The 12,500-nt window shown below is 40.0% G+C and overlaps 1 protein-coding gene across 1 annotated transcript in view; it reads right to left on the bottom strand.

The window, feature by feature from the left end:
• LOC138019311 (NLR family CARD domain-containing protein 4-like) overlaps positions 1–6,698 on the bottom strand; it is a 31,227-nt gene extending 24,529 nt beyond the window's left edge. Inside the window, exons 1-3 of the mRNA XM_068866057.1 lie at positions 6,308–6,698; positions 418–3,204; positions 1–28 (exon numbers count right to left, since the gene is read on the bottom strand). The exon at positions 1–28 is cut by the window's left edge and continues 117 nt beyond it. Coding sequence (XP_068722158.1) covers positions 1–28; positions 418–2,992 — 2,603 coding nt within the window. The 5' untranslated portion in view covers positions 2,993–3,204; positions 6,308–6,698. The remainder of the gene's footprint in view (positions 29–417; positions 3,205–6,307) is intronic.
• Positions 6,699–12,500: the final 5,802 nt, after the last annotated feature.

A 12,500-nucleotide genomic window follows, 5' to 3' on the forward strand; every position in this document is an offset into this window, starting at 1 on the left:
CATGCTGCAATTGCCTTTGGAGATAAACCTGTGTGAAATAAAGTCACAAATTGCAATCAAGGGCCATATGAATTAACTCCATACGTAATACATACACTGTACATTGTACTTATCTTCCTAATGCATAATTATACAGATAACACGTACATAAAACTTAAAACATAAAGCTGTTTAAGAGCTGGAAAACAAAGACAGTCATGGTTATGGATAAAATAACGAATGTTCCCGTAGCGGTTTTGTAATATCACATGTGAGATTATAAATAAATGCTAGAATTTTGAACCATAATTAAAAAGTAACTTAGAACTATCAGGTATGGCTACATCAATCAGACACGTATTAGTAGGCCAAATAGAACAACTATACAAGAACAGAACTGGAACAACTACACTCAAACACTGTAGAAATTTACAGTACCTATTGACAATCTCTTGTTGGGACTGAAAATTCCCACAGGCTTTGCAGTCTCTGCTTCTGTTCCAAGGGGGCAATCTGTCACTGGACTCCAAATAAAAATCTGTCGTAGTTTTGGCAAGGTAACCAGATTGGACGCCACTTCCAAAATTCTGGCATCACTTAGTAAATTTCCCTTGAGTTCTAGGCACTGAAGTTCAGTCAGATACTGGAATGAGTGAAACAGCATGCCCACACCGACTTCTGTAATACTGTTGTATCCAAGGAACAGGGCCACCAGTTTAGGAGTGTTTGGCAAGGAGTTTGCCAAAGCTGAAACTCCAGCATCAGAAATCAAATTTGATTGAAGTGAAAGTTTTCTTAAATTTGGCAAAAATTTTAAACTTCCAGAAAGAGTCTTCAAACCACTGCACGTGAGGTAGTTTCCACCCAGAAAAAGTTCGGAGAGCATTGTCAAATGTGGAAGAAATTTGGCCAAACTCTCTATGCCTTGGTCTTGAAAACCATTGCCAGATAAGTCAAGTGACATCAGCTTGGTTGCTCCCTTGATGCAGGTGCCAACAAATTTCCCTTGGTGCAAACGATTTGCAGACAGATCTAGCCTTGAAAGTCGTCGACACTGAACAAAAGCTTGCCCAAGGCTTGTGAACACAATTTCAGAGGTCTCATCAACAATGCTCATTTGCCGATTTATGCCACGAAGGGAAAGACTCTCCAGCTTCGGGAGGTCGTGAAGTCCTTCAGCTAATGCTTTGACGCCTTCCCCACCAATATCAAGATTGGCATCAAGAGACAGGCTAGCAAGCTGACTTGTATGGCAAAACTTTGCACACAAATGTTTCATGCTGGTCAGAGCCAACTTGCAACCACTTAGATTCAAAGAAACTAAATGTGGAACATACCTAAGAGCATCAAAAACAGTTTTCATCTCTACATCTCCAAGACCACTGAAGCTCAAATCAAGATGACAAAGGCTTGGGCAGTGCTTCATGATATGTGCAAAGTCATCCCCAGTTTCGTTTCTCGAAGTATTGCCACTGTAAACAAATTTCTCTAAAGGAAGAGAAGTTGACAGATTGTCCCTGAATGCTTTCACAGCCCCTTCACCTACAATATTTTGCTTGAAGCATAGTTCTCTTAATGATGGCATTTGAGACAGTGAGCTAGCAAAAAAGGCTGCTGTCTGCTTCTCCAGTTGACTGTGTTCTAGGACAAAGGATTTCAGGTCAGGATTGTTTTGCATGAAGTACGTCATTGCACGTACACCGTAAGGGCTAATGTCACGGCCAGAGAGCTTCAAAATTCCACCAAGAAGAGAAGCTCCAAGTTTACGAGCAAGGTGACCCTGATGAGACTCAAACAGTGCCAATACAAACATTTCAAGGAATTCATCCATTTCATCACTGGCAGAGGATAACATGAATCCTTCTTTGAGATTTTCAAGCAAGGGTACGAAGACCAACTCAAACTTGTCTCCCACGAGACCTGACAAAAAATTGAGCAACATGCTATCTGGAGCTTTTCTAACACATTTCAAGGTTAACATGGATACCTCTTGCAATTTGGCTGCATCACTGCAAGCTGATTTGATTTTTTTGCAAAGCCAAAGAGCTGCAAAATACTCTTGAAATGACTTATGAAGAAAACTGCACTTCCGCACTGGCTTCAGTCTAGAAGCACTGTTCCCTTCACGCAAAAGTCCAAGTTCAAACACAACTTTACTGGAGCAGTTTTTCTGCAGGGCCTGTACATCAAGGAGAAGGTTGTCTTCAAGAAGTCCATTTAATGCCATTTCTCCAAGAACAAGAAAATCATCGTAGAGGTCTTGAGGGATATCATCCAAAGTACTGAAAACTGGTACCTCATCCTCCAAACTCTCCTCTTCACAATTCTTGGCAAAATGTCGTTTCACCACGAGCAAAACAAGTTCAGTAAACAGTGTTGTAAGCGTGGTAAGAGCTGCAAAGGCTGTGTCAGGGGCTTCCTCCCAGAGAGCACAAATTAGCATAGCTGTTAAAGGAACCCTTGCAATGTCCTCAATAACAGGGTGGGTTTCCAATTCTGAAAGCACTGACTCTGCAGCATCATCGTCATCTTGAAAGTACTTGAAGACATACTTTCGGATATTTTCAATTGTAAACCCTGTGATGACCAGTCGAGTGTCCGTCAGTCTCTGAATGTGCGTTGCTTTACCAGGACGAGAGGTCAAGATAACACAAGAGTTTCTAAAGATCCTTCCACTTAAGATGTCTTGAAGATGTTTTAGGCACGAAGCATTAGCCTCATCAAAACCATCAAGAAGAAAAAGAACATTTTCCTGGTTGGTGACTAGATGGTTGAGAAGTTGAGCCTTTGGAATGGGGAAATCAATGGGGAATAACTGCTGGACAAGGGTGTCCTTGAAAGCTCCTTTCATTTGCTTCAGCTCAACAAGAATCACAATTTTGTACGGAAGCTCATTGTTGCGCATAGACCAGTCATAGGCAATTTTGTACAGGAATGTGCTTTTTCCAACACCTGCTTCACCTTCAACAAGAATTCGCCGAGGCTTAGCACAACCAGGTCGAGTTTTAAACATTTCTTGTTAAGTAACAAGAGGCTTTTGAACAGATTTCATTCCTTGAGGCAAATGAAAAAATATTTGCAAGTTTGTGTAAATGTGTTCTATGTGGATCTGAGAGGCATCATTCCAAGAAAGTGGCTGAATCCATCCAAGAACATTTTGATAATGGTCACACAGGGATTCCTGGATATTAAGGCATTGCACTTCGTCACTTGATTTATGTGGTACTGAAAATAAAATAAAATACAGAATCAAAAAGACAAATCTCTTGAAATCAGTCCTAAGCCAAAGATTAGATTTCTTGGCTCAAAAAAGAGAACAATAATTTTTGCTTTGATGAACATCCGAGGTAAAAAAATTAACCGCAAGAATATCTGATTCAATTTAATTTGTAGCTATAGTCATTATTTCAAATAATAATAATAGCTTCTCAAGTTACTATTCATGTCTACTAAGTCTGCTAGGTCTTTAATTCAACCTATTGCCTCAATCAGTTGATTGAGGCAAGATTTCCGCATAGGTCTCTACTTCATTATGCATACGCTCCTTTGTTTCAAGGAGACAATAGCGATATCAGTACATGTAGACGTCCTTTGGGACAGTGGCGCTTTCTTCTTTCTTCTACAGGCCTTCTGATATTACGCGATGGTGCGATTTCGCACAATCGACCTCAAATCGCATCCGATCGCACAATTCATGAAAAATCGCATAATTCACAAAAGGACGCACAAAATTCATAAAATGAAACATAAATCAAGAAGTTTCTTAGAAAATTCCTGCATAAATACCCCATTTTAAAGCTGATTTATCTTGGAAAAAGGCTAAAAATCCTTTGCCACCTTCGATTTCGTAAACACTCGAAGTTCAAGGCTCTATTTTGCATGTCGGGGACCTGGTACGAGTCTCCTTCTATTGGTGCAACTCAAACACGCCCTTATATACACAACACTGAAATGATGACACAGTTGCCTACTCTTAGAGAAGAGATTTGTGAAAAATAAGCGAAGTTGTAATTTTTTCGGCAAAATGTAGTTTTTTTCGTTGAAAACTGATAAAAACTTACTCATGGATAAGTTTGTTGTGAAAATGCCAGCTTTTTCTTCGACGAAGAAGGAAGTTCCCACCTTCCGCCCAATCTGACAGTTCACGATCGAGCAAGAAAGTACCTCACAGGTACGGTCCACATGGATGATGGACTGATGTTTTTCTCGTCGTGCAATATTAGGGCCGTTTATACGAGAGAAAATAAGCCGCGGCTTACTCTGGCCACGGTGTACAAAATACGCAAAAGGAACTATTTATACGAATATATATTCCCAGGTCAATATAAGCCGCGGCTTGAAAAAGACATGAACGTAGATTTTCTACCATTTATACGGGGTGAACATTCGAGTGTTATATAAGCCGCGGCCAGAGAAAGCCGCGGTTGATTTTTTCTCGTATAAATGGGGGTATGGCCCTATTGTGATTGACCATCTTCGGAAGTTCGTGGTTGACAAGCACCTTGATCATTCATTTGGAATGTTAGCTGTGTCCTTTCAACTTTTAACGTGGTGCACCGGTAGTTCAGAAGACCTTAATTACATTGTACTTTATCCCAACTAATGTCGATCGAGATACATAATTACTGTTCCATTTTGTTCAAAATGTCTTTATGGCAGCAAAAAAGTGTTTTTCTTAACCTGACACCTTATAAAACAAGCTTAAAATTGCTGAGAAAAAAATCGCATAATTTACAATGATTATTTATCGCATAATTGGCCTTTCTAATCACACAATCTGCCCTGGAAAAATCGCATAATTTGCATTTTTAATCGCACCCTATCAGAAGGCCTGTTTCTAATCTCAATCTCAGTGTAATACAGCTCAGATTCTCATACATAACAAACAGGCCAAATAGAAGTACTGTTAACAAAACTTTAATGGATACCTGATCTCTTTGTTTCACAAAGTCATTCTTTCTTTCCGTTTACAAATTCGCCAAAGCACTGGAAATTGTTTTTTTTTTTTCCTTACTTTCCTGTATAAGGCACAGCCATGTCAGGATCAAGAACGGTGCATTTAGAGTAGGCTTTTGCAGTTTATCCCACTTTCTAGAGATCGGCAATATGCTCAATGATGTTTCCAAGTGTATCAATAGGCCTTTTTCGATACATTAAAATTCAGCTTGTTAGTGAGGCAGTGAGAACAAAAACAAAGGAAATTGGATGATATGCAAATAATTTTCACATTCATCCTAACGTCTCTCTAAATTGTTTTTGTCCTCACTGCCTCACTATCAAGCTGAATATTTGATATTTTGAAAATGGCCTATTTGGTAGATATCCATGGATGGTCCTGTATGAGGCATAGTTATAAGTTTCACTCCCCACCATGTCTCTTCATTTCCCTTCTGTGGGTTCATTTTTCTGAGTCGATGAAGTCTAGGCGATGTTTAACTGAAAGATGATGTTTGCCCTCGTCTTGTAGGTAATCCTATTGGGCGCTTGGGCTACTCTTATTTCAGGGAAAGCTTACTGTTATTCATTGCAGTTTTTTTTCTTGAGCCACCTTCTACAAAGGTTTTGAACATTTGAACATTTCACGGACAATGAAAGTACATAATTGCATTCTTTGCACCACTCTATGCACCGCTTCGAGTAACTTAAATAAAATGGCAGAAAAACCCGAGCAGGATCTGGAATAGAAGGACAGGACAAAGGAATAGAAAAGAGGAAAGTTGGAAAGAAAACAAGCAACGGTGTGAGCGATTTGGACAAAGAAAGAGAAAGAACAAGAGATAGAGGGAGAGAGAAATGAGATCCATTTTTCTTTCTCCCGTAAGTACAAATTAGCCATGTATATATGCGATAGCCTTGGGTACATGTATTGTTCTACAAAACAAAATCTTGAATGCATAATTAATTTATTCTGCATGAATAATGAAGTAGCGACCCCTACAGTAATCATTCTGTTGACGTATCATTTTTTCACATTACTTTGTCTTTCACATAACTGGAAATGTTGGCTACTGGTATCATTTAAATTTTCAATTAAGCTGGTGCATAATTATAACCTAATTAATTAATTAAAGCTTAATTCTCAGCTACACGTGATGACGTCTAACTAGCTAATTTCACCACCAAGCCTCGCTTGCACAAAATAATTCACATCATTTGGACATGCAATACTGTTCGCAAGTGGGTTTTCTTCACAAGTTTGCTCCTTTGGGATTTAGCTTATGCTGCAAGTTACAAGTTTGATTTTCGAATTCGAGGCTTAGTGATGAAATTTGCTAGTTTGACGTCATCACGCATAAAGGCTATCGTAAAATTACTCTAATGTACTAACCTCGAACCCCATGTAATACATCTTTTAGCTCCAATCGATCAATTTCTGTCAAAAGCTCTTCCAAAAAATTAGTATTCTCGTGGCCCAGCAAGTTCCTATTCTCCAGTTCATCAAACAAGTCCAACGGTCGCAGAATTTTTTCTAAAACACCCACAGGAATATGTTGTTTACAGACAAACTTTATCTGGCTAAATTCGCGATCCGTTATTCCATTGGACACAGAAAGCAATCTTACACGAAAAGGATCCATGGCATTCAGCTCAACAGGGTCAAGGGGGCATATTTCCTTTCCAAATCTTAGCGATAACTATTGCTTAGACAAACAACGTTGGCGTAACACTTCACGAGGAAACTCGGAAAACCCACGCTCAATACAGAACCTCGTTTCCAGCGTTCTGCGTCCTTAGTACCCAGGCGACTGTTACGTTTTCGCGGTATTTATCTCACAAGGACTAGGAACTACGTGCAAACTCAAAAGTAAGATGCACAAATATTGAGTATTTTTTCTATCAATATTTATTTCTCGACCTGCCAAAACGAATGACCAGAAAAAAAGGTAAGGAGGACGAGCAAACTTTGGCAGAATTAAAATATACAAAAATTTGGTTTTATCAACAGAGTTGATACTAAAAGCTGACGTTTCGAGCGTTAGCCCTTCGTCAGAGCGAATGGATTCGGATGAGATTGGAGGGCTAACGCTCGAAACGTCAGCTTTTAGAATCTCTGTACGGTGGCCAATTTAGATTATCAACTCCGTTGATAAAACCAAATTTTGTATACTACTTCCCACCGACGCAACTACCCCCTTGATTCTTTTGGCAGAATTAAGTTGAGCTCATCGCCACTGATCGCCATTAGCAAGTTTAAGCATAGGGAGCCCACACAAACTGTGTCTGTTTGTATGTTCGAAATATAAAGAAATGTATGGGAAATATTGAAGAGTCCTAATACAGTAAACTTACATCGAGAAATGACTATGTTAAAGCTCAAAATAACCTCAGTTGTTGTGTATTGTCATTGCTGCGGCTGAAAATGGTGAATTTGAGTTGACTGTTACTACACGTCCTTAGAAAGAGACAAGGGTGGAAAGCTCATTTTCGACCGCTCCAGCGTCAAGCTGATTTTCACCCACAAATTAGAATCGCCCGTCTTTCAAATCGAACACCAGATAAACTGAAAGGTTGACGCTTCTTCTCGTGCCATTCAATCGAAGATCCATTCAAAATCCAAGCGCTAACCGCCAAATAATTTTCGAGAAATGCAGCTTTCGAAGCGACCAGCATCCGCGGCCGGGATTTCGTGTGCCAAGGAGCAACCGTCACGCTGTTTGCTCCACACTGATTGGATGCATTGTTTAGCAACATCCAATCAGTGTGGAGCAAACAGCGTGACGGTTGCTCCTTGGCACACGAAATCCCGGCCGCGGATGCTGGTCGCTTCGAAAGCTGCATTTCTCGAAAATTATTTGGCGGTTAGCGCTTGGATTTTGAATGGATCTTCGATTGAATGGCACGAGAAGAAGCGTCAACCTTTCAGTTTATCTGGTGTTCGATTTGAAAGACGGGCGATTCTAATTTGTGGGTGAAAATCGGCTTGACGCTGGAGCGGTCGAAAATGAGCTTTCCACCCTTGTCTCTTTCTAAGGACGTGTAGTAACAGTCAACGGAAAATCCACCAAATCGCTCAAATTCACCATTTTCAGCCGCAGCAATGACAATACACAACAACTGAGGTTATTTTGAGCTTTAACATAGTCATTTCTCGATGTAAGTTTACTGTATTAGGACTCTTCAATATTTCCCATACATTTCTTTATATTTCGAACATACAAACAGACACAGTTTGTGTGGGCTCCCTATGCAGTTACATTAACCAATTAAATTGTTCTTGTTTGTTACATAATCAGCATAATAAACATCTTATTAACCGAGCTTAGTCAGTCTGCGTTCGGTCTGTAATCACGACCGAGGTCAAGATTCTCCCATTCAGACCTCACGCTCGGTTAATAAGAGCTAAAAAATATTTTTTGAGGGCACAAAATTGCAAACCTTTTCAGGCCTTGTTCGTTTTTTTACCGAGTTTCAAAATAAGCTTATGTGAGGCAACGAGGCATGCATTAAAATGAAAAACATTACCTGAAAGCTAACCGTTATAAATAAGTCTTTTGTCTCTCGCTTTTTACCTTATCGATGTGATTGTTCCACGAGCAAGGGCTTAGTAGCGTCCATATACGCACGTACGCCCGTGCGTACAGCTCAAATCCGGGGATCCTTATTTCATCGGGCCGAGTTTTTTAAATTTTGAATTAAACTGGTGTCTCTGTGTGTGAGTATTTCCAGTATCTTAACCCATACAGGCATGGCCAAATGGATCCAACATTATCCAACATTGTTGGACATGGTTGAAAAGTGTCGAAAGAGGTGACCAAACGAATCCAGTATTTTGGACTCAAGGGTCTGGAACCAAAATTTACCCAGAATCCTTAGAAAACAAACTCTCAGATGTCCGAGCTTATTTAAGGGTGCTTTTTTTTGGGAAAATCCAAAAACGGGTTTCTGATCTCGGATCAAAGGATAGTTAAGCGTCAAAAAAACGCAAAATCCGAAAAAGGATTATTTTCCATGACAACGCAGACAAACAAACCCAGAGTTGCGTGCAAATTTTAAAAACAAGAAAAAAATAGCGGTTAAGTTTGTTTTGGAGAAATTCTTAGTCTCTGTTTACGAGCAGTTAGGGTAACCCTACTGCTAGGGTTACCCTAGCACTCAGATAGGGTTACCCTAGCGCCAGGGTAACCCTAGCTGCCTTGTAAACACGTCGTTGAAAAAAAGTGAGTGCTAGGGTAACCCTCTACCTGCTTGTAAACTTCGTTCAATAACTTCCAACATCATACAACATGGTGGCCTTAACGGCAAGAAATTCAATAGTGGAAGAAAGCAAAAAATACTTAACCCTTCGAAGTCCCCACACAGTGTCAGTCTTCAGTATCACCAGTCCCCAGTTCCCGGTTATTTCTTAAGGATACGTTACGATGATGACGATGGTGATGATGATGATGTTATAACAGAGTTTGCGACCTCTTGCCCTCTGCTTGTATTGTAAACCCCTGTTTGTGTTGTAGCTTGCTGCAGAGAAAACTAGGCAAAATAAACAACTAACTACTGCATTTTCCTCCGCACTTGTTTATTGAAATGTCCTTCGAAAATAGTCGGAAATGGCATTTCCGAGACCCTAAATTTCAAAAATTTCAGGGGGAGCATGCCCCTAGACCCCCCCAGCTTTGGAGCGCCTTCGGTGCTCGAAACAATCTTCCTGTGCGTACACCTTCAAAATGTCACGCTACGCCCCTGAAGAGAGATTGCATATCACAAAAGATCATCGAAAAATGTATCAAGAGGCAAAAACACACATAAAGACATCAAGAAGAAGGTGTTTGTGCCTAAAGAAACTGTGTGTTGTTGTTGTTGTTGTTGTTGGCAATCCCTCTATCGAGTAAGATGTCTACTTGGTAAATAATCATTGTCAGTGTTCATAAAGAAACTGTGTCACTAAACTCGTAAGGAGAGGGTAGACTTACTAAGGGAAGGGTAGGGAGCAGGACTGGCATTGTGGTGAGAGCACTCGCTTCCCACCGATGTGCCCCGGGTATTCAGGCAAATCTCACAAGTCTCAAGGGAAATCTCTAAACAAAATAATATTCGAATTTAACCATACAGTCACTTAGCCAGGTATCGAAGGTGGCCTTTATTCCCAAACTCGGTGTCATAAGTTGGTTGAGTTTCTTGTTGGTTCTTTACTACTTCGAGAGGTTTTTTCGGATTTCCCCTCACGACGTGGTGATGCGGAACTTGCACCCTCTATAAATCACTGGTCTAGAATTTTTTTTCAATTCCATTACCGCGGAAAAACTTTAGAGATGTTGCAAGGACGATGGCGAAGGAGACATCAATTGAAAAATAAACTCGCATTGTTGAAATAACGTCCCACTCGTTTCACTTACCACGTGCTGTGAACCTACTGGTATTGGCCAGCAAGCAGGCTGTCACTTCCGCGGGGCGAGTGACAAAGATATGGGACTGAGGTGGGTGAAGAGCCAGTGGAAAGCTAACTGGTATGAAAGCCATTGATACAAGGACACTAGAAAATTCACGCCAGTCTAAGAAACGGTCGATCAGAACGGCACAATACTTGCTGTCAAATCGGAACCAGCAAAAGTTTGCGACATGGTTCGCGAAGAGATAGTGGACAACGGGTGACGTGCCAGGGTAAACGCAGTCCGCGTCACTTGGCCGCGGGATTGCCTCCTGACTGGCACAAAAAACGCAAACTCACATAGACGAGGAAATTACAATAAGGAAAACTTAAAACTTGTTTAATTTCTTTTCCTTATTTTTTCGCCTGCCTTGGCTCAAAAATGCCTCCTTTAAAGGAAAAGGACGCCCGAAGTATGTGTTCCGTAAGTGATGCAGCATGACTGAGGCTGTCGATTATAGGTTAAGGAAGAACATACAGTGAATATGAAAAATGCGCATTGCCGGTTTATCAAGGGAAGTTCTTTCGAGACGTCCTACTAGCATTGAATGAAGGAAACAAGTAAGTTTTAAAAAGGGTGCTGAAAGGCAGATGAATATTGCGCTTCAAGGTCGACAACTGATAATAGAGCTCGAGTCGGCTTTAGTCAGAAGGTTTTTGCGCCGTGTTTTCGCACGGTTTGAACCTACGGTGGGCTTCCGAATGATGTAATTTCATGACACCCAAAATGTACAAAAACTAAAACGAAACATTGCAATAACCACTTACAACTGTTGAAGAACATAAAAGAAATACAGCAAAAGAAAAGAGAAGCATGAATGGACACAAATGGACAAGATTGAAACGGATTGCATGTGGGTAATCTTGAAAAAAATCGGCCCGACGTTTTTCAAGTTCAAGTTTCAAGTTTATTATTAAGTCAATGTGAAATTAATACAAAACAACTCTAGCCCGCAAATAGCTAAAGCTAATCTTGGCGGGTAGCGAGTAGGACTGTTTACAGAGTAAAGTTAAGTGTGAGTATTACATAAGTAGAGAGAAAACAAATATGTATGCACATTGAATACTCGGTATTAAAGGCTAATAATAAGTAAATAAACAAATGAATAAAATAAGTATTTAAATAAATAAAATTGAATAGAAAATTGCAGTTAGATAAATCTACTTCGAGCAATCATTTTGAAATCTGATGATTAGTGAAGGTATGCCAACATAATCATCCTCTTCCATTGAAACTTGTAAAAGTCGATTATGTACAATTTTCTTAAATATGCATTTTGCTAATTTGCGTAATTCTTGTGGGATGACGTTCCATACTTTGGCCCCTAATCTTGAAAAAGATTTTAATAGTTGGTTAGATCATGAGTATTTTATATGATAATTGCCTGCTAAAGGAAATCTTTTATTATAATTATGTATCTCATTAGAGCAATCAAAAAGGTTAGAAATATTACTTCGGCTTAACTTATTGCGGAAAACCCCGGGGGGGGGGGGGGGAACTCCCATATGAAACAGATGGGACACTCGTCGGAAATTTTGAATTTAACCCCTAAAGGAGACCAATCTAGGCGTGGCTTAAGCACATTTTGACCCCTAAAAGAGACCGTTTAAAAACACAAAAATACGACTCGCAATGAGTTTTAATGATAAAAAGGCATAATCATCGAATGCTTTTATCTAAAAAGAAAATTTAAAAGGAAATTTGACATCTGTTGCTCTTCGCGTAATTCTGTGTTACTTCGCAGAACCCTAAACGAGACCTTGCTGGCATAAAATATTGGCGTTTTGCCCGGAACACCCTAAGCGAGACCAAAATCCAAAATTTACACCCCTAAGCGAGACGACGAGCATCCCCGTCTGTTTCATATGGGAGTTCCCCCCCCCCCCCCTCCGGGCGGAAAACATCATACATGAGTATTGAAATATAATTAAAATAAGGCATATTTAAATTTACTGGAATAGTATTGTAATGTATAAAGACTGTCTAAAAAGATGTTTTTATCACCTAGGAGAATTTGATTAATTAGATGAAAATTGAAGAGTCCGAAAATTGTAGGGAATATCTTCATTTCAGAAATTGCTGGCTGAACGTGGCCTTCTAACCCGGGCCTAAGAACTTCTCATCGAACCATTTGCTCACCCGAAATTGCTAGGGGACCTT

This window comes from Montipora capricornis, chromosome 10 (genome assembly GCF_036669925.1).
Source record: "Montipora capricornis isolate CH-2021 chromosome 10, ASM3666992v2, whole genome shotgun sequence".
NCBI lineage: Eukaryota > Metazoa > Cnidaria > Anthozoa > Scleractinia > Acroporidae > Montipora > Montipora capricornis.